The sequence below is a fragment of the Pelophylax lessonae genome (assembly GCF_965119305.1).
Source record: "Pelophylax lessonae genome assembly, chromosome: 11".
Lineage (NCBI taxonomy): Eukaryota > Metazoa > Chordata > Amphibia > Anura > Ranidae > Pelophylax > Pelophylax lessonae.
The window spans coordinates 57,269,371-57,291,467 of NC_138778.1; the positions used below are offsets into that span (position 1 = coordinate 57,269,371).

Consider the following 22,097-nt stretch of genomic DNA (forward strand, 5'->3'; position numbering starts at 1 on the left):
CAGGCCCTTGCACTACATAGTTGTTGGTGGACAGTGGCTTCTGGTGCTCCATGGGTCGGGGGGGGGGGGTGGCAGACGGACCACACCTTACTACCCTCCCCGGACCACACCAGACCGCACACCATAACACCCCCCCCCCCCCCTGCCAGCTCACCTTGCCTGGATATGTGGAGGGAGAACAGGCTTTTCCCCCTGTCTTCTGCGTTTCCTCCCTCCCCCTCCATGGCCCAATGGCATGGCTTCTGCTTTCGGCTTCCTGATTGGCCAGGAGGAGGATCCGTGCGACAATAGCGAATATTCATTTGCTATTGTCACACAACTGGGTGGGCTCAGGGCGCAAAAAAAAAAAAAAAGCCCCATTGAACTCCATGCGTCCGATGTGTGTAGATTAGGGAGCCAGACGCATGGATAGGAGGGGGGGGGGGGGGTGGTGGCGCCCCTGCGCCCCCAATGCACCAGCCGCCACTGTTGGTGGATCTAAAGGAGATTGTACAGTAAGATTGTAATGTATGTGGTGAGGTAAAGTATAAGTTCACCTTTTATAAAAAATAAATAAATAATAAATGCACATCTTTTTGCAGGTAAAAAAATGCGCATTGATTATTTTTTTTACACTCAAGCCTGTAAAGCATTGCACCTGTGACCAGCAGATCATAGGTGCAAGGCCAGGATCCTGCAGATTCTCAGTATACTGTCTGCTCGCACCTCCCATACAGGCAGGCAGTTATTGAATTGCAAGAACAATCAATGAACTATGAGAGCGCTCGCCAGCACCTTAGCAGTTAATTGAGAACTACAAGCCGCCCGCCGCTATGGGCTATGGTACTTGTAGTTTATTAATTCACAGATTTCTGTAAATGAATGACATGGCCATATGGGTGAAGCTCTGCACAGCTACGCTATTTTTTAATTTTGGCAGCTGGTGCAGGGATGAGATTCCCCAACCACGTCACAGGAATGGGGTGATGGGGAGGAAAGGATGCAGGGGATGTTACATGTTCTAAAGGTGAACTTAAAGTAGAAGTTTAGGCAAACCTAACTAACGCTAAACCTGCTCTTTGCCACATTCTAAACCTTATCTCTCTAACCATGTAAAGCAAAAATCGCTGTACTTACCTTTTCTGCAGCCAATCCAGTCTGGCCCCAGCATCAGCTGTCAACGGTGGCTTCAGTGTGGAGGCAGGTGCAGAGGAGGCAGCCGACAACGGAAGCCCCATAGTCAGTCTATGGGTGATGTCACTTCCCAAGCATTTCACAGCCATTGTCGGTCCTCTCCTGCACAGACCTTACGCCGCTGGACCGGATCGGCTGCAGAATGGGTAAGTACAGCAATAGTAAGTAAGTAATTACAGGGTTAGATAGATTAGGGTTAGAATGTGGCACAGAGCAGGTTTAGCGTTAGTTAGGTTTTGCCTGGACTTACACTTTAACCTTTAACTATAGTACTTTTAGCGGAGTATCACTTTTTGTGCCTCCCCCCCTCCTCCAACATACAACAGATCTCATACTTACATATCTAAACTGCACAGAGTTCCCAAGCAGGCTGCACAGCATCTTCAGATTCCTCTGGGTCCTGTGTACTAAGGGGCGAGCTGTAATCAATTCCACTGAGTGCCGGTTCGCACATATGCAATGTCAGACATCGCACGTGATTCGCAGTGCATTGCTCTGCAAATCACACGCGATGTCTGTGCATTACAAATTTAGCCATACAGATTGTATGGTTCAATTTGCATCGCATTCAGACCAAAGACGCACAGGACCCTTTTTTTGGTCCGCACCAGAATCGGCTCACATGGGTGTTCACACCTATGCGATCCGTTTCATGTCCAAACTGACAGTTTGCACTGCGATATGCAAACTGATCTGGAGGTGTCATTGACTTTTTATTGACACCCCAGCGAATTGCATATGGCAGTGTGAACAGCCTGTGAGTTGAGTGCGATGCGGGAACCCTCAGTGGATTTGCAAGGTTCCCGTATCGCATATGTGTGAACCGGCACTTAGAGTTTGTTTACCAAGAGAGTACAGAGTAAGAACTCTTCATATCCACTGAATGGAGATTGTGGCATGCTTGCAAAGAAATCGACCATGAGGATGTTGAAGAAGAGACTGTGTGGCACCTTGCAAGCCGCACACAGAAAACTTATCAGAGGCAGTGGCGGCCTGTCTACTAGGGGCGCAGGTGCGCCGCCCCCCCATCCATGCATCCGCCCCCCTAATATACATGCAGGGAGCCGGATGCATGGATTCCAATTTTTTTTTTTTTTGTAGCACGTGATTAGAGCCAGAGGCTCTAAAAGGCTTCAAAAAAGGGTGGGCTCGGGGCACAGAGCACTGCGCCCCGAGCCCACCCAGTTGTATGACAATAGCGAATGAATATTCGCTATTGCCACACTGATTCTCCTCCCGGCCAATCAGGAAGTGGGTCCTGAGACCTGTTTCCCGATTGGTCGAAAGGAGAAGGCATCCTATTGGCCAAGAAGGAGGGAGGAGACGGCCGCCAAGAGGGAACATGGAGTCTGAGGGGGAAGCCGCCGCCTCCTGTCAGTCCCTCGGAGCAAGGTAAGTAAACTGGCACGGGGGGATATGGTGGTGCGGGCTGAAGTGATTGGGGGGGTCTGTCTGACGCCCCCCCCCCGACTGATGGAGCACCAGCCGCCACTGATCAGAGGGGAGGCATGTTATAGTAGATGCTCTGCTCCAAAAAAAAAGCTCTTTGTTTCACTTTATGCTTTACAGACTGATTCTGAATGCGAGGGTCTGGTTTAATTAAATCACCTAGTGCACACGTATTCTGATGAAAAAAGTTGCATTGTCTGCATCCCTTTAGAAGTATTTACCCTTGGGGACAATCTCACCAAAACTGAAATTCCTTTTGCAGGGAATGCCTAACAGTTGACTTGCATATTAGAGCAGACATCTGGGAAATTCAGTGAGCCAATCACAAAAGCAGGAAATAACATTTCTGAGACATTCAGTACACCATTGGTGTACATAACACCTCCAGGTTAGCATTGAATTTTACTGAAAATGCCCTGCCAACACCACTTGGCTCAGCCACCTTTGATATAAGAAAAAAGTTGGCCAAAAGTGCAGATCATATTAAAAATCTTTCTTCATCTGTCAGCAGCACAGAGGAGGAGGCAGAGAGGCTGCAGATACAGTGTGTGAGAGCTGATTGGAGGAAAGAAACTCACCCCCCACAAGCTCCATTCTGAGCTCTCCCCCCCCCCCCCAACATCTGTCGGGAAAACTTCTCAGAAGTGACTCTTGTAGACTGTAGTCCCGCACAGTGCTTGATGTCAAGGAGACTGAAGACTTCATTACCTGTGGCAAACAAATTGCTTGAACCTTGTGTGGTTACAGGTGTACTGGAGAAACTGCCACTTAGGAAACAGATCTCCAAACTGTCATATGATATGTCTGCCAAAGACTTACCTGAACTAAGCATTGGAGAGCCAATCTGTATAAATCCGCTGCCTGGTGACAGGACTGGTCACTGGAAACTGGGCACCCGTGTTCAGAGAGTTGCTCCTCGCTCATATCTTGTGGATTTGGAAGGGAGTCTCTACCACCGCAATCGAGTGGACCTGCGAATGGCAGAACAACTCACAACACAAGCCTATGAGCATCCTGCACATGATCCTCCCGAGGTGCTCAATGCCCCTAGTCCTACTGGACCAGAGACAATACTACTGTCATATCTGAAATATGAATTGTAGCTGGTGGTTGCCAACATCCCTTAAATAGATGTGTGGATAGAGAATCATGTGTGGGACTTTAAACGGCAATAAGTAAAGCCTTGTACACACGATCAGATTATTGGACAAATTTTCTTTCGCTTTTTGTTGCATGTTGGTCTCATATGTGAAGAGGTTACTTTCATACGAAAATTCTCGTACAACAAAATTCAACTTCAGAAGTGATGTCATGTGTTGAATTGTTTTGTATGTGTTTAGTTTCTGAGCATGCCTAGTCTTGCTCTTATGATTTTTTTCGGACGAAAACTGTACTAATTAAATGAAAATTGGACGTTGTGTTCAAGTACGATAAAAATTTTAGTCTGCACATCCAGTTTTTGTCGTCCGAAATCGGCTGTCGAAAGCACTATACTAATGATCCGAAAATCCACAGATCGTTAGTCGGACGAAATTTTACTTCCGATTTTCTTATCATGTGTACGGGCCTTTAAATTGCACAATGAATCGTGACAAATTGTGAATTGTGGGTTTGGTGAGATGGACATGATCATATATGGGGTCCACATATTCATGTTCATCTCACCAAACCCCAGAGTTGTATAAAGTACTTGAAACCCATACTTGAGTAAAAGTACAAGTGCTCGATCAAAAAGTGACTTGAGTAGAAGTGGAAGTGCTCAATCAAAAAGAGACTTGAGTAGAAGTACTAAAGTATTCAACATTTTTTGTACTTAAGTATTGCAAGTAGTTTTTTAAAAACATTTTGCTACTCAAGTACTGAAAGTAAAAGTACCAGTAGTTTTGAAAAAAAAATTGCTACTCAAGTACTGAAAGTAAAAGTACAAGTACTGTGTTATGTAGTTATTAAAGAAAGAAGTCAAAAGTTTGAACATTATATTGTTTTTTATTATTTCAATTGCAGCTTTTATTTATACATGCAGTAGCATTTACTTTCGTATGCGCTGATAATACACATGTTTTGAGCTTCATGAAACCTGCCATCTACTGTTCTGGCAGTGGTAATTTTTATAATAGTAACGAGTAACTATGCAGCACAAAAAAAAAATATTGGAGTAGAAGATTGAAATTATCGAAAAAATGTAGGGAAGTAAAAGTGGAAGTAGGAGAAAAAAATTCTACTCTAGGAAAGTACAGATACCGCCTTTCGGTACTTAAGTACAGTAGTGAAGTAGTTCTACTTAGTTACTATACATCTCTGCCAAACCCATAATGTATGATTGTTGGTCGATATTCTATTTTTTTGTTATAGATGGTAGAACATTAACACTATTAGAGTGACATTCCCTAATTTTTGGTGACTGTAAAATGGAGGATGCTTGAAAGTTGCTGGCACTGCATGGACACTTGAATGTAGGTATTCAAACAACCTTCAGTTACATGACACGGGTGCTCATCAGTGGTCCATTTAATTTATTTAATTTATTTTGCTTTAATAGTGCCAAACGCACAATTCTTTTTTGCTGTGACCCTGCTGACCCCAGTGACTCATAGGTTGGGCGTTGTGCCCCCGTTGTCCCTTGGTGATGTTTGGAGGACATTATGCCGTGATTTTCTATTTCTTTTAACCTTGGTTATTTGTCTAATGCTTAACCACTTCTACACAGGTATTAATAATACACAAATACAATAATAAAGTTATTCATAAAAATGTATTGTATATATTATATGCAACATTTCTAATATTATGTTCTCATTATAGAAGGTAACTCCCTTTCCTAATGTCTATGCACCCCTGAAGAAGAATAAAAAAGTACATTTCGAAAGGAGGTAGAGCTGGAATTTATATCACTGTTGGGTAAAGTGGCAAAACTGGGATCAGTCATCATATTGGGGACTTCAATTATCCCGACATTCACTGGGAAGAGGGAACTACACACTCACAGAAGGCCCGTCTATTTATGAATACCTTACAGGACAACTACATGGTGGATTCTACTAGAGAAAACGCAGTCCTGGATCTATTGATCACTAATGACCCAGACCTAATCTCGGAGGTAGGAGTCCAGTACAACCTGGGCTCTAGCGATCACAGGATGATCACATTTAGCGTAAATAACAATATAACAAGGCAAGGGGGGAACATAAGAACCCTAAACTTCAGAAGGGCAAACTTTCCCAAATTGTGCTCAATGATGGAAAGGGTAAACTGGGACCAAACCCTAGGAACACTGACCACGGAGGAAAAATGGGAATGCTTTAGGAACATATTAAACAAATGCATCTCACAGTGCATTCCTATGGGAAATATATTTTGAAGAGACAAAGCCAAACCTGGCTGGCTAAACCGTAATGTTAAAAAACATATTAGGGGGAAAAAAATGGCCTTCAAGAAATATAAATCAGAGGGCACAGTATCGTTTTCCCAACAATACAAGGAGGCAAATAAGAAAAGTAAATACGAAACCAAAATGGCTAAAATCAACTTTGAGAGACAGATAGCGGAGGATAGTAAAAAGAACCCAAAGAAATTCTTTAAATATATCAACAGCAAAAAAACTAGGGCAGAGCATATTGCACACATAATTAACGATGATGGGAGGATGGTTACAGAGGACACTGAAAAAGCAACCGTGCTGAATGCTTTTTTCTCGTCAGTCTTTACACAGGAAAAGGAGGGGTACACTGACCACGACTAAATGGTTAGTAGTAATACACAGGACTTGCCGCTATGGTTAACAGAGGCTGAAATCAGGGAAAGGCTGGATAAAAATAACACAAATAAATCACCAGGCCCGGATGGCGTACATCCAAGAGTACTCAAAGAACTTAGTAAGATTATATCTAGACCACTGTTCCTGATCTTTGCTGACAGTATTATGACAGAAAATGTACCAGGGGATTGGAGGAAAGCTAACGTGATACCGATATTCAAAAAAGGGCAGAGGCATGTCCCGGGAAATTATAGGCCTGTCAGTCTGACATCGATAGTATGTAAACTTCTGGAGGGGATGATAAGGGACTATATCGTAGAGTTTGCTAAAGACAACAACATCATCAGCAGTAATCAGCACGGGTTTAGAAATGGGCGTTCTTGTCAAACCAATCTTTTAACATTCTACGAGGAGGTGAGCTGTGAGCTAGATAGGGGGAGACCAGTGGATGTGGTGTACCTGGATTTCGCTAAGGCGTTTGATACAGTTCCCCACAAGCGCTTAATTTATAAATAATAATTGGGCAGGGCAATAACTGCACAGCATGAAGCAGATATCCTACAGAATGACAGAATGACCTGGACAAAATAACAGAGTGGGCAACGACACGGCAAATGAGGTTTAATGTGGAGAAGTGTAAGGTTTTGCACTTGAGGACTAAAAACACAAAAGCACAATACACTTTAGGGGGGGTACCTTTGGGGGAATCAAAAATGGCGAAAGATCTGGGAGTCTTGGTAGAGGATAGACTAAGCAATAGCATGCAATGTCAAGCGGCAGCTGCCAAACCGGCAGAATATTAGCATGCATAAAGAAAGGGATGTATTCCAGAAGTAAAACTATAATCCTTCACTTTTTGGAAAAAAAAAAAACTATAATCCTTCCACTTTATAAAATTCTGGTCCGACCACATCTGGAGTATTCTGTCCAGTTCTGGTCGCTAGTCCTCAGGAGGGATGTGTTGGAGCTGGAGAGAGTCCAGAGAAGGGCGACTAAACTAATTTGGGGATTGGAGGACCTTAATTATGAAGAGCGTTTGCAATCGCTTGATTTTTTCTCCCCGGAGAAGAGATGCCTGAGAGGGGACATGATAGCAATTTATAAATATCTCAATGGTGATCTCAGCATAGAAAAAAAGCTATTCAGTCGAAAGGATTGCATGAGGACTCGAGGGCATACAATGCGATTAGAGGAGAAGCGTTTTAACCTCAGGCAACGTGGGGGGTTCTTTACTGTTAGGGCTACAAGATTGTGGAATTCTCTACCACAAGAGGTGGTTTCTGTGGGAAGTATGGTGGCTTTCAAAAGACTCTTAGACGTACATCTCAAGAATCAGAACATTCAGGGGTATGAGAGATGATTGCAGCCACACACACCTACACAGGTTGAACTGGATGGACTATTGTCTTTATTCAACCTCACCTACTATGTAACTATGAAATGCGTTGGGTGTTCACCATCTGAATTTTCTGTTTGGTGATTTCAAATGGAAATTTGAGTATACTGTAAAACATTAGGAACTTTGTAATAACCATTTTAACATTGGGTAATGTGTTTTTTTATACTTTGTGATAGCCAGAAAGAATTGTATAATTGTAAAATTGTAAAATTTTACAATTCACTTCAAGTTACTTCAAGTCACAATTCATTGTGCAATCCTACTTGTTGCCGTTTTAAGTCCCATACATGAGGGCTTCTCTACTGTCATATCGGAAGGATACCATGAGGATGATATAATGAAGCCACATATACCAGTAAGTTCTTCTTTGCCAAACACACCAGCCAGAAAAGAGAGCAGCTCTTTAACACTTTCTGGAGCTGAACAGCATTCCCCAGGCAAAATCATAGTGGCCTTGCGCAGCGGTAGACTTTCAAGACTCAATCTGTAGTGTATCTACCAGTAACACAGTATGTTATGTTTAAGACTGTTCACACAATCTGTCCTTAGGTTGATTACCGATTTTTGGAATGAATGTAAAAAAAGGGAGATGTAATGGAGTTATTATACAAATACAGTGACTCTATTGTAATATACTCTATGGTAATATTGCATTGCTTGTACTTCCTACTTCCTGTTCTGTGTCTTCCTGTTCCTGTTATGTAGCGCAACATGACTCCTCAAACAGCTTGCAGTGTCTTTATTTCTATACCTGCTGATAACAGGGGAAGGAAGCACCAGAGAGAAACAATGCTTAGAGCTTTGGAGAGAGATCAGTAAACACTTCAGATATATGTGCTTTGCTCAGATTCCATGGTTTGCAACCACTTTAAAGCCCAACTCCAAGCAAATAAAAGTAATGATCCCTTGCAGTGGGGCTGTGCCCGCAGTGCAAGGAATGTTTTGTCCAGGGGAGAGGAGAAACAGGTTTTCTTACCTGATCCTCTGCTCTCCTGGGAAACTGCACTCCCGCATGATCTAGCGGTGGACTGCCCCTATACTTTTTTGTTTCTTTTAAATAAATGGGGCCCCAGGTCTATGCCATGATGTCCTAGTCTGCACAGCATGTTAGCACAATATGACAGACTTAACTTTCAAACGCAGCCCTCCAGTGCTGCGCTGTCACCGATCCAGCTGGTCCCGGGCCTTTCATCTTCTCCTGGTCTTCCTTCCAGGTTCTGCTGGGCCTTGATGACGTTACTTCTGCACATACACACGCAGGAGTCACATCATTACGGCACAGGGCGGTGCTACAAATGTACGCTGATCTGCACATGTAAGGCTCATGACAGCTGACAGGCAGGAAGAAGCATTTATGACAGAAGAACCTTGTCTGTTAGTGATTTAAAAAAAAAATGTGAGTTTAGATTCACTTTAACCGCTCCAGAACCGCCCATTGTACATATAATGCGGTTTAGTGCAAAATCACGTACCTGTACATGATTTTTTTTCCTCAGGGTCTGGGACACGCATGCACGCCGCCGGTGACCCACTCCCACTATGATTGGACACAGTGGGAGCCAATCAGTGGGTCTGGCGGACCCCATGTCCACCAGGACCCGCCAATCGTGGCAGACAGAGCGGTGGTCTGACTATGTAAACAAGGCAGAATGCCGTTCTGTGGCAGGAGAAGACAGAGCTCTTGTGTTTCTACTAAGCAAGTGCATGGATCTCTGTCTTCTTACAGTACAAGCACCTCCCCCACAGTTAGAAAGCACCCCCTAGGGACACATTTAACCCTTTGATTGCTCCTGATGTTAATCCCTGCCAGTGTCGTTAGTACAGTGACAGTGTATATTTTTAGCACTGATCACTGTATTAGTGTCACCGGTTCCCAAAAAAGTGTCAGAAGAGTCACCTAGTGTTCGATTTGTCTGCCGCAACATCGCAGTCCCGCTGTAAGTCGCTGATAGCCGTCATTACTAATAAAAACAATAAATAAATAAAAATGCTGTAAAAATATTCCAAAGTTTGTAGACGCAATAACTTTTGTGCAAACCAATCAATATACACTTATTGGGATTCTTTTTTTTACCAAAAATATGTAGCAGAATACAGATTGGCCTAAAATGATAAGGAAATTAGATTTGCTACATTTTTTTTATTGGAAAGGTTTTATAGCAGAAAGTAAAAGATATTGTTTTTTTTTTTTTTTTTTTTCAAAATTGACAGTCTTTTTTTGTCTATAGCACAAAAAATAAAAACCGCACAGGTGATCAAATACCACCCAAAGAAAGCTCTATTTGTGGGAAAAAAGGACACAAATTTTATTTGGATACAGCGTTGCACAATCACGCAATTGTCAGGTAAAGTAACGCAGTGCTGTATCACAAAAAATGGCCTGGTGGTGAAGGGGGGTAAAATCTTCCCGAGCTGGAGTGGTTAATGTGCAGGTCATACACAGTGGGAGGAGGGAGGTGAAGGGGTTAATGGACAGATGTGCAGAATAAGGGAGGGAAGGGGTTAATGGACAGGATAAGGGAGGGAAGGGGTTAATGGACAGGATAAGGGAGGGAAGGGGTTAATGAACAGGATAAGGGAGGGAAGGGGTTAATGGACAGGATAAGGGAGGGAAGGGGTTAATGGACAGAAGTGCAGGATAAGGGAAGGGGTTAATGGACAGTATAAGGGAGGGAAGAGGTTAATGGACAGGATAAGGGAGGGAAGGGGTTAATGGACAGGATAAGGGAGGGAAGAGGTTCATGGACAGGATAAGGGAGGGAAGGGGTTAATGGACATGATAAGGGAGGGAAGGGGTTAATGGACAGGATAAGGGAGGGAAGGGGTTAATGGACAGGATAAGGGAGGGAAGGGGTTAATGGACAGGATAAGGGAGGGAAGGGGTTAATGGACATGATAAGGGAGGGAAGGGGTTAATGGACAGGATAAGGGAGGGAAGGGGTTAATGGACAGGATAAGGGAGGGAAGGGGTTCATGGACAGGATAAGGGAGGGAAGGGGTTAATGGACATGATAAGGGAGGTGAAGGGGTTAATGGACAGGATATGGGAGGGAAGGGGTTAATGGACAGAATAAGGGAGGTGAAGGGGTTAATATACAGGATAAGGGAGGTGAAGGGGTTAATGGACAGGATATGGGAGGGAAGGGTTTCATGGACAGGATAAGGGAGGGAAGGGGTTAATGGACAGGATATGGGAGGGAAAGGGTTAATGGACAGGATAAGGGAGGTGAAGGGGTTAATGGACAGGATAAGGGAGGTGAAGGGGTTAATGGACAGGATAAGGGAGGTGAAGGGGTTAATGGACAGGATAAGGGAGGTGAAGGGGTTAATGGACAGGATATGGGAGGGAAGGGGTTAATGGACAGGATAAGGGAGGTGAAGGGGTTAATGGACAGGATAAGGGAGGTAAAGGGGTTAATGGACAGGATAAGGGAGATGAAGGGGTTAATGGACAGGATATGGGAGGGAAGGGTTTCATGGACAGGATAAGGGAGGGAAGGGGTTAATGGACAGGATAAGGGAGGGAAGGGGTTAATGGACAGGATATGGGAGGGAAGGGTTTCATGGACAGGATAAGGGAGGGAAGGGGTTAATGGACAGGATATGGGAGGGAAAGGGTTAATGGACAGGATAAGTGATGGAAGGGGTTAATGGACAGGATATGGGAGGGAAGGGGTTAATGAACAGGATAAGGGATGGAAGGGGTTAATGGACAGGATAAGAGGGGGGGGGGAGGGGTAGCTCAGGCTGGTACTGAATTAGTTCCTAAAGCCTTGTACACACGCAACGATTATCGGCCGACCGATCGTCCGTCTTTTGTCCAGAGTGGTGTTTTGTTGGTTGGAATGTGCCTAGACTGCACATGAATTTTCTCGACCAACAAAATTCTACTTCAGAAGTGATGTCATGTGTTGGTTTGCTTTCTTTGTGTTCTTTCTTCTCTGAGCATGCCCAGTCTTGCTCATCAGATTTTTCCCTGTCGAAATCTGTACTGACTGCACAAAAATCGGCCGTTGTGTTGACGGCCAACAAAAATTTTATAGTCTGCACACCAGATTTTTTCGGCCGAAAAGTCGGAGTCGGTTGTCGGAAGCATCATACTAACAAGCCGAAAATCAGCAGATCGGACGTTGGCTGAAAATTCCCTGACAATTTTCGACGCGTGTGGGGCATTAGGTTCCCTCTTTCTAAATAAAGCAGAGCGCTGAGTAATTAGTGTGCACACTGCTGTGACCCATGATGAGCAGTGCAGTCAGAAGAGGACATTGGTTGCTATGGGTGACTGAGCTCAGTACACAAACATCACTCCCTCTGCACAGATCAGCACACCAGTCCCCACCCACCTCACTCATTAGGAGGAGCACGTGATCTCCAGCCACCAGACGGGTCACATGACTGGAGTCATATGAGAGGGAGGAAGTTGCTGGAGGTAAAAACAGAAGGAAGTGAAGGCGACCGGTTGTGATCTGCAGAGAGGGGGAAGGTGAGTGCTTATGATCGATATGAGGAAGATCTGCATCTGTAGATGTGTGATCTGATCTGACATTGTCATATATGTCTGATAGGGGGGCTGAGGGATGTGATGGGAAGGAGGGGGCTTCTGTGTAAATGCACAATGCGAATTCTATGAAGGCTGGACATACATGTTCAATGTTCTGTTAGATTTACAATAAACCGTGTAATATGAGGTCAAAACTAAACTACACTTTAAATTGTATCCTAGCCTTTGTACTTCATAGATGAAGGTAAACCTAGAGACAATTGTATAATGTATGGCTAGCCTAAAGCTGGATACACACTATACAACTTTTGTTGTTAGTTTTCCATTAGATTTACCTTCAACTTTGTAGTGCAAGGGCCTGCCTGATTGCATACACATTGAAAGAGTTTAGGTCTGACCTCATTATATGGTTTTGGTAAATCTAAAGGAAATTGTATAGTGTGTATCCAGCTTAAAGCGGTTGTAAACCCTATTTAAAAAAAAAAAAAAAAAAAAAAAAAAACCTGCAAGACAAAGGCATAATGAGCTAGTATGCATTGCATACTAGCCCATTATGTGTAACTTACCTTAAAACGAAGCCCCGACACGGACCCCCGGACATCGCTGTGGGCGCTGCCATGATCCCTCGTCGTCTCTTCCGGGTTCGGCGGCTCCGGCGCGCTGATTGGCCGGAAGAGACGGCTCCGGCGTGCTGATTGGCCGGAGCCGCAATGATGTCACTCCTGCGCATGCGCGCGGGAGTTATTTTTCTGGCAAGCTCCCGGCAACTTAATTCGCAGCCTGTTCCCGCATCGCACACGCACCCCCGGCAGTTCACACTGCCATATGCGATCCGCTGGGGGTGTCAATGTAATCTTAACGACACCCCCAGTTTGATCGCATATCGCAGTGCGATCGTGCAGTTCGCACAGGATCGGATCGCACAAGTGTGAACCGCTGTGCGATCCGATCCTGATGTGGCAGCAAAAATGCCTCCTGTGCGTGTTTGCTGCGGGTGCGATGCGAATTTAGCCATAGAAACTGTATGGCTAAACTCGCACCGCACAGCTGATCGCATGTCATGTCGGAGCAGTGCGCTCCGACATTACATGCAAACCCCGCACACGCAGTAGTGTGAACCGGGGCTAAGTCTGTTGGGCGGATTCCGTTTTTCTCAGCGGGGAATCGATCCGCTGATCCCCCGCTGAGCAGGAGTATGACAGCTGTGTCTCCGTGCTGTGTGCGGAGACACAGCTCTCAGTTCCCCATGCATCTCTATGGGGGAAATCGGATGGGAACAGACCGTCGGTCCGTTCTCATCCGATCCCATTCTCATCCGATCCCATCTGATCCGCTGGACGGATGGAAAATAGGGTTTCCATCCGTCCAGATTTGCCGGTCGGATGTCAGAGGACATGTCTCCGCTGCCATCCGATGCCTCATAGGAATGCATGGGGGGACCATTCAGATCTGCCAAAAAAACGGACAGGTGGATCTGAACGGTCCGCCTGTGTGAAAGGGGCCTTAGAGTTACCAAACCTGAGGACAGACCTAAACAGTCTTTTATTATCCAGACAGGCTGATCCTTGCGGAAGATGGTTGGTTTAACAGGGCTTGTATTTAACAGGGCTTGTATTGTGTATTGACTTCCTCTTACATAAGGGCTGGCCATACATTATACAACTTACCTGTACACTTTGCCTTTAGATTTACCAAAACCATATAATATGAGGTCAAACCTAAACCCTTTCAATTTGTATGCAATCAGGCCGGCCCTTGCACTACATAGTTCCTGCTAAATTTAAAGGAAATTAAATAAAAAAAATTGCATTATGTATGACTAGCTCTAGCCTTGGTTACTGTTGCATGTAATATTTAGTTCCAAACCTTACAGAATTGTTAATTTATATTTCTGAATATAAATTTCCTTTGCAGTGGTGCCTCCTATCGCTAGAGGTATCTCTATGGAGCCCACCACAGCATGCATGATTACCCCTCCCCCCCCCACATGACTACATATCTACATCACTCCGCTCCATACATGGACACTGAGTATAGGGGGCCTCAAATTCAAGCCCTGACATCAAAGGGCCACATATGGTATTCAGTATATGTAATGCGGCCCCTGACATCGCCAAAGGGCTACATATAGTATTCAGTATATGCAATGTGGCCCCTGACATCCTCAACGGGCCAAACCTATTGTTCAGTATCTGTAATGTGGCCCCTGATATCATCAAAGGGCCACACTCGGTGTTTAGTATCCATAATGTGGCCCCTGACATCATCAAAGGGTTAGATATGGTATTCAGTATATGTAATGTGGCCCCTGACCTCATCAAAGGGCCACACTTGGTGTTTAGTATCCATAATGTGGCCCCTGACATCACCAAAGGGCCAAACATATTGTTCAGTATCCATAACATGGCCTCTGACATCATCAAAGGGTTAGATATAGTATTCAGAATATGTGATGTGGCCCCTGACCTCATCAAAGGGCCACACTTGGGGGCCACATTATGGATACTAAACACGAAGTGTGGCCCTTTGATGAGGTCAGGGGCCACATTACATATACTGAATACCATATCTAACCCTTTGATGTCAGAGGCCATGTTATGGATACTGAACAATATGTTTGGCCCTTTGGTGATGTCAGGGGCCACATTATGGATACTAAACACTGACATCACCAAAGGGCCAAACATATTGTTCAGTATCCATAACATGGCCTCTGACATCAAAGGGTTAGATATGGTATTCAGTATATGTAATGTGGCCCCTGACCTCATCAAAGGGCCACACTTAGTGTTTAGTATCCATAATGTGGCCCCTGACATCCACCAAAGGGCCAAACATATTCAGTATCCATAACATGGCCTCTGACATCATCAAAGGGCCAGATATGGTATTCAGTATCTGTAATGTGGCCCCTTACATCCCAAGGGGGAAAACCTATTGTTCAGTATCTGTAACGTGGCCCCTGACATCATTAAAGGGCCACACTTGGTGGTTAGTATCCATAATGTGGCCCCTGACATCAAAGGGCCAGATATGGTATTCAGTATCTGTAACGCAGCCCCCTGACATAATCAAAGGGTCACACTCAGTGTTTAGTATCCATAATGTGGCCCCTGACATCACCAAAGGGCCAAACATATTGTTCAGTATCCATAGCATGGCCTCTGACATCATCAAAGGGCCAGATATGGTATTCAGTATATGTAATGTGGCCCCTGACATCCCCAAGGGGGCAAACCTATTGTTCAGTATCTGTAACGTGGCCCCTGACATCATTAAAGGGCCACATTTGGTGTTCAGTATCCGTAATCTTGCCCCTGACATCCTGAAAGGGCCACACGCAGTGTTCATGATTTGTAATGTGGCCCCAGATCTCTCCATAAAGAGACCTGTAATGGCCCATGCTGTCACAAGGGGTGTTAATCCCTTGTGATGGCAATAAAAAAAAAAAAAAAAAAAAAAAAAAAAAAAAAAAAAAAATATATATATATAATATTTTAGTGTATGTTTAGGGGTTCAAAGTAATTTTCTAGCAAACAAATGTGGATTTTTACACGTATGAGAAGTGCCGGAATTGGCCCAGTAGGAAAGTTGTTAATGTGACTATTTGAGACCTAAAGTCCCACTAACAGCGCCTCCTGGAATATTTTGTGTGCTAGTAATCTAATTCCAGTAGCTGAACCTTCTAGCATCCATAGAGGGTCGTTCACTGGAAGGATTTGTTGCCTTTGCTGTGCCTGCCTCTCTCTAGTTCTAACCGTTCCCTGTCTTCCCTTCTAGGATGCATCCTCTCCTGCTGTGCGCGGTGCTCCTGGGAGCTCTTTTAGTAGACTCTGCACCCTCTGATGATGAGGTCAAATACTTGCCGGGGCTGAGAAAGCAGCCATCTTTCCGTCAGTTCTCAGGCTACCTGGATCTACCTGGGGGAAAACATCTCCACTACTGGTAGGTAGCAGCCTCAGTGATGACATCTATCCAGATTGTATTGGCCAACTCCTTATACCTCTCCTTAATACAGGTTTGTAGAATCTCAGAAGAACCCCAGCTCTAGTCCTCTGGTCCTGTGGCTGAATGGAGGTCCTGGTTGTAGCTCACTGGATGGCTTGTTGACAGAACATGGCCCCTTTCTGGTATGTAACTGCAGTTTCCTTTTTAGAATTGTTCAAATAAAATGTGGCCATCTGCCAAGTCCTTTCACAACCAGCAAGAGAAGTAGACTGGGAGGGGTGGCTTACCACTAACTCACAATACACAATTCCCCTGCAGTCAGCCGGGCTTCCCAGTGTCTGCTTCCATTGTCAATAAAAAAATGAGGTTTCCATTGTCGTCTAAACCCAAACGCCACAAGGCACCTCTATGACGTGTGGACCTGCCAGATCTTCAGAGTACAGATTGTGTTGGATGTATAGCAGTTGCATGACCTTACCATTAACCCCCCCCCCCCCTGACTCAGGAGGGCCCACTATCGAAAACCTTGACACCCAAGATTATACTGTAAAAGTGAATATGCAAACAAGCAGATTGAAAAAATCGATTTTGGGCCATCCGCTTGCTGAGTCACCTGAAAAATAAAATGGATGCCCCCGATTTTTTTTTTTTTTTTTTTTTTTTTTTTTCCCCCCATTTACCTTGGTATAGAAGAAAATATATGCTCACCTTCCTTCCACTTCTCCCTCTGCGGGCGCAGCCCACGCCGTCACTTCCGGCTTGCGATGACTCCTGGGAGCTGAATGTCATCGCTCCCGAAAGTGAATGCGCCTGCACAAGTGCGGCATTCCCTGCTAAACAGCTTCTGGGCATGCCCAGAAGCTGTGCAGGGATGCCGCGCCTGAACCGGAAGTGACGAGCAGGGCATTCTGGGACTTCCCAACGTCACTGAAGAGGCGCTGGCTTCAGCTGCCCGCACCTGAGATGGCAGCGCTGGAGAAGAAACGCCTACCCGAACTGACACTACTGTACATGGAAGTATGAACCGGCTCTAAGTGATGGGTTTCCCTATACTCAAGAGTTTGCTCTCCCAGCACCATCCCGTAATCTAAATTGACCCATCCTTTTCTTCAGTGCTAAAACATCTGCTGCCCCCTTACCTTCAATCCAGAGCCCGTCCTACCTCATTGTTCACAGCCCCTCTCTTTAGTGCTGGTCACAGGCAAGACCCCGTAGGAGTCCCCATAGGCTTAAAGTGAACTTTACCCATAACTTGATAAAAAAAAAAAAAAAAATCATGTTCTTTAGCAAGGAACATTTTAATAATTATGCAACCAAATTTAGGGTTTGCTGTAAATTGCCTTCAGCATTGCTCCTGTTTCTCCTTGCTGGAGGCTGCCATTTTTGGTGAAGCCCAAAGACCCTGAACTAGGGATCGACCGACTATCGGGGGCCAATATGCACTTTCCCCGATATATCGGAATCGGCCCCTGAGGTTACCGATATTGCCGATTAATCTGTCGATCCCTAGAAAGTGCTTGTACCGGAGTGATGTCTGCAGCTAGAGGCATCACCCCAGTACCGGCGTCCATAGCCGATAGCCGACTGTCTTGTAATGACAACCGATGTGGCGAGATGGGACGTCTGGGACACCAGGGCAACCAGCCTGCGCGGCCAGCGAAGACCCGATCAAAGCCGCATTCGGCTCTAAACAGGTCTCCATGTAAAACCCGGAAGTGATGTTATGACATAACTTCCGGGTACTCGGCAGCAGATTTAAAGAAAATGACCGCATTCAATACAGCCAAACTTGGCGTTTTGAATGCTTTTAAGTGCAGAGGAGGGGTTTGGGGTCTTTAAGACCCCCAGATCCCTCCACAACAGGTAGTGCTTAAAATAAAAAAAAGTTTGTTAAATGTACAAAAATATCGGCTGATATGATATGAATTGGCCAAAATATCGGTATCGGTTGATCACTACCCTGAACAGCAGTAAATCATAAAGCGGAACTAAACCCAACAATTTAACGGTTTCATAAAAGGGTTACGTTCCTGGAATGCTGGTGTTCTCTCATTATTGCTACCCATCAGATTGTATAACAAGTGACGTTCCAACAAAAAAACACTTGGTGCATGCGTAATATGCGTTCCAACATGCATCCCGTGACAGGTAGTGGAAATCTGATGGAACACCTATGTGGACATCTTACTACACCTAGCTACGTCTTGAATTTCAGATTAATTTTAGCAATAAAGTGAGCGTATATAAAGTATATTGATATCTGTGATGCTGTTTTGATATATATTGAAAGAAGCTGGACACCAGCACTAGGAAGGTGGCGAAGGCCATGTTGGTACACCTTGCACTGCTCACAGCTAAACCTTTATGCTTTTCATAGTTAAACAAACAGCATCACAGATCTCAATATACTTTATATAAGCTCATTTTATTGCTAAATTACTCTGAAACTCAAGACTTAGTTGGGTGTCATAAAAAAATGTCTGCATGGGTGTTCTATCAGATTACTGCTACCCGTCAGATCATGAAGTGTTTGGAAAGCATAGCGCTATGGAACACAAGGAAGTATTCTTTGGCTGGAACGTCATTTCCGTAACGGTGATCTGATAGAACACGGGATTGCTAATTGTCATATTGGCCTCTGTCCTCCATCAAATAACTGGTATTATGATCACATGTGCAGAATCATGGCAGTTGAAGATCAAACAGAAGCAACTTCCTTGGCTGTGAAGAGGGTTTAATTCCACTTTAGGGCTGTCGGCAGACCACCCTCTACAAACTCTGCTGTGCCTAAAAATGGAGAGCAACTGAGCATGTGCAGAGCAGGGTGAGACGGCATAATACTGGATTTTACATTTTTAATGGGCCATGCGGCTTTTAAACCAAGGTAGGCAAGCAGCAGGGAAACTGGGTGGGGGGTTGAATTTTGCTTAAGAAAGGTACAGCTACCCCTTAACTCATTTCATATGCGTATCTATTCCATACACTGAAATGCACATTGATGTATATATTGGGAAGGTGCGCAGTGAGGAAACTATTGATGAACAATGGGCACTAGGATATGAGTAAACACTGTTTTAGGATTAGTAAAGGATCTCCTTTTTTCTGAGGGAAAAAAAGTTCCATGGCCGGACTATTAAGTGCATCGCTATAAATGGCAGTTTGCTCCTGTGTCACTCCTACCGTACACAGTTTGTCTGAACAGAAGTTAAAAAAAATCGCCATGAAGCAACGCATTTGATCTGATCTTGTACAAGCTGTAAATCATTTCTTCAGTTAGATGACATCAGCACAGCTCCTCTTCTAATTGGCTACTCTGTTTGGCTCTATGCATGTTGTAGCAGCAGCTTGTATAACAGAGTAGCCATGTGTGAGCTGTGCTCTGTCTGCATGGTGTGTAGTGGTGTGCAGACACTGGTAATGAAGTCCTTATTCTTAATTATTAGAATCCAGAATTTATATGGATCTATTGGTAGGCAATCCATTGTCTGTTTTTTTACTTGGCTTTTCTTTGTTGCAGATCCAGCCAGATGGAATATCACTGGAATACAATGACTATTCCTGGAACAAGGTACTGACCTTTTTGTACACTACTGGAAGAAAATGAAAGGAACACTTTGAAAACACATCAGATCTCAAAGGGGAAAAAAATCTCATGCTGGATATCTATACTGATATGGACTGGATAATGTGTTAGGAATGAAATTATGCCACATTGTTTGAGGGAAATAAAATGATAAAACCTACAGAGGGCTGAATTCAAAGACACCCCCCCCCCCCCCCCCCAAAGTGGAAAAAATGATGATGCAGGCTAGTTAATCTTGCCGAAATTTAATTGCAGCAAATCAAAATGGTACTCAGCAGTTTGTACGGCCCCCACGTGATTGTATGCATGCCTGACAATGTCGGGCATGCTCCTAATGAGAGGAAGGATGGTGTCCTGGGGTATTTCCTCCCAGATCTGGACCAGGGAATTGCTGTGCTCCTGAACAGACTGAGGTGCCATCTGGTGACGTCGGATGGACTGTAACATAATGTCCCAGAGGTGTCCTATTAAATTTAGGTCAGATGAGCATGGGGCCATTCAAAGGCACCAATTCCTTCATCCTCCCAAGAACTGGCTGCATACTCTCGCCACATGAGGTCGGGCATTGTCGTGCCCCAGGAGGAGCCCAGGACCTACTGCACCAGCGTAGGGTCTGACAATGGATCCAAGGTTTCCATCCTGGTACCTAATGGGCAGTCAGGGTGCCATTGTCAAGCCTGTAGAGGTCTGTGCCTCCCCAGACCCATCACTGACCTACCACCAAATCGGTCATGCTGAATAATGTTCCAGGCAGCAAATGTTCTCCATGGCTTCTCCAGACCCTTTCACATGTCTTCAGGGTGAACCTGCTCTTATCTGTGAAAGCACAGGGTGCCAGTGGTGGACCTGCCAATTCAGGTGTTAAATAAGAAATGCCAATCAAGCTCCACTGAGCTGGGCAGGGAGTACAGGGCCCGCTAGAGGACATCAGGCCACCCTAGTGAAGTCTATTTCTGATTGTTTGGTGAGAGACATTCACACCAGTGGCCTGCTTGAGGTCATTTTGTAGGGCTCTGGCAGTGCTCATCCTGTTCCTCCTTGCACAAGAGGAGATACCGGTCCTGCTGATGGGTTAAGGACCTTCTACTACCCTGTCCAGCTCTTCTAGAGTGACTGCCTGTCTCCTGGAATCTCCTCTGCTCTTGAGACTGTGCTGGGAGACACAGCAAACCTTCTGGCAGGAATTGGACTGCCTGTGCAATCTCTATAGGGTCCAGGTATCGCCTAATGCTACCAGTAGTGACACTGACCCTAGCCAAATGCAAACTAGTGAAAACAGTCAGAAAGATGAGATTTCAGCAAAATGGACTAGCCTGCTGCATTTTTTTTTTTTTTTTTTTTTTTTTTAATTCTTGGAGTTCAGCCCTCTGTAGGTTATTAGTTTCCATCAATGTGGCATCCTTTTGTTCCTAACACATTACCCAGTCTATATAGATATCCAGCATGATATTTTTTTCCCATTAAGATCTGATTTGTTTTCAAAGTGTTACTTTAATATTTATTTATTTTTTTGAGCAGTGTATTATACAGGGCATCACAAGATTTGATGTTCTCAGTTCTTGGATTTACATTATGTTTGTTCTTTTGTTTTCAGATTGCTAATGTTCTGTACCTCGAGGCTCCAGCTGGCGTGGGCTTCTCCTACTCCGATGACAAAAATTATAAGACCAATGACACCGAGGTATGCTTTTGATGCCTAAGCTCTTCACCCTTTTGTTTTTTCTCTTCTCCCCCAGACAGTGTTGCAGTTCCTGGTACACTTGTGACACTTCCATTATCACAATAGAAACCTCATTTGCATGGCTCTATCGTGTGTCAAGTGCCTTGGGAATAAAATGTACCATATGCTGTACTGCAAGCACTCTTTTAAGCACTTTGCTCCCTGTCTTCTTCGGGTTGAGGCAAACCTTAAAGTAGAAATCCACCCCAACACGGAGCAAAAGGAATACTGTTATGTCACTTGAGTGACAGCTCAGTCTGCTGGGGCTGATATCACATCCAAGATAAGTTGTGTTGTAGTCCTTACAGGTTTGCACATAGTTCATGTAGGGTGCTGCAGTATATTGGTTTATGGCACCACAATGCTGTCCTAGGATGAGAATCTTTACTAGCACACCTTGTTATAGTACATTTTGTCCTTTATTCAAATAAAGTAACATGCATCACAGTCAAGATTATCACTATACCACGGTGTGCTGGTGAGGATTCCTATTTTCCGATGCTTACATCCAAGATGGTAGCAGCCAGCAGAATTCTCAGGGCTTTTGAAGCTCTACGCAAGGTAGGCTTT

General features: G+C 44.6%; 1 protein-coding gene across 1 annotated transcript in view; it reads left to right on the forward strand.

The window, feature by feature from the left end:
* Positions 1 to 16,026: 16,026 nt before the first annotated feature.
* Positions 16,027 to 22,097, forward strand: part of CTSA (cathepsin A) — a 29,531-nt gene continuing 23,460 nt past the window's right edge. The window contains exons 1-4 of the mRNA XM_082272066.1: positions 16,027 to 16,221; positions 16,295 to 16,406; positions 19,742 to 19,792; positions 21,402 to 21,488. Coding sequence (XP_082128192.1) covers positions 16,058 to 16,221; positions 16,295 to 16,406; positions 19,742 to 19,792; positions 21,402 to 21,488 — 414 coding nt within the window. The 5' untranslated portion in view covers positions 16,027 to 16,057. The remainder of the gene's footprint in view (positions 16,222 to 16,294; positions 16,407 to 19,741; positions 19,793 to 21,401; positions 21,489 to 22,097) is intronic.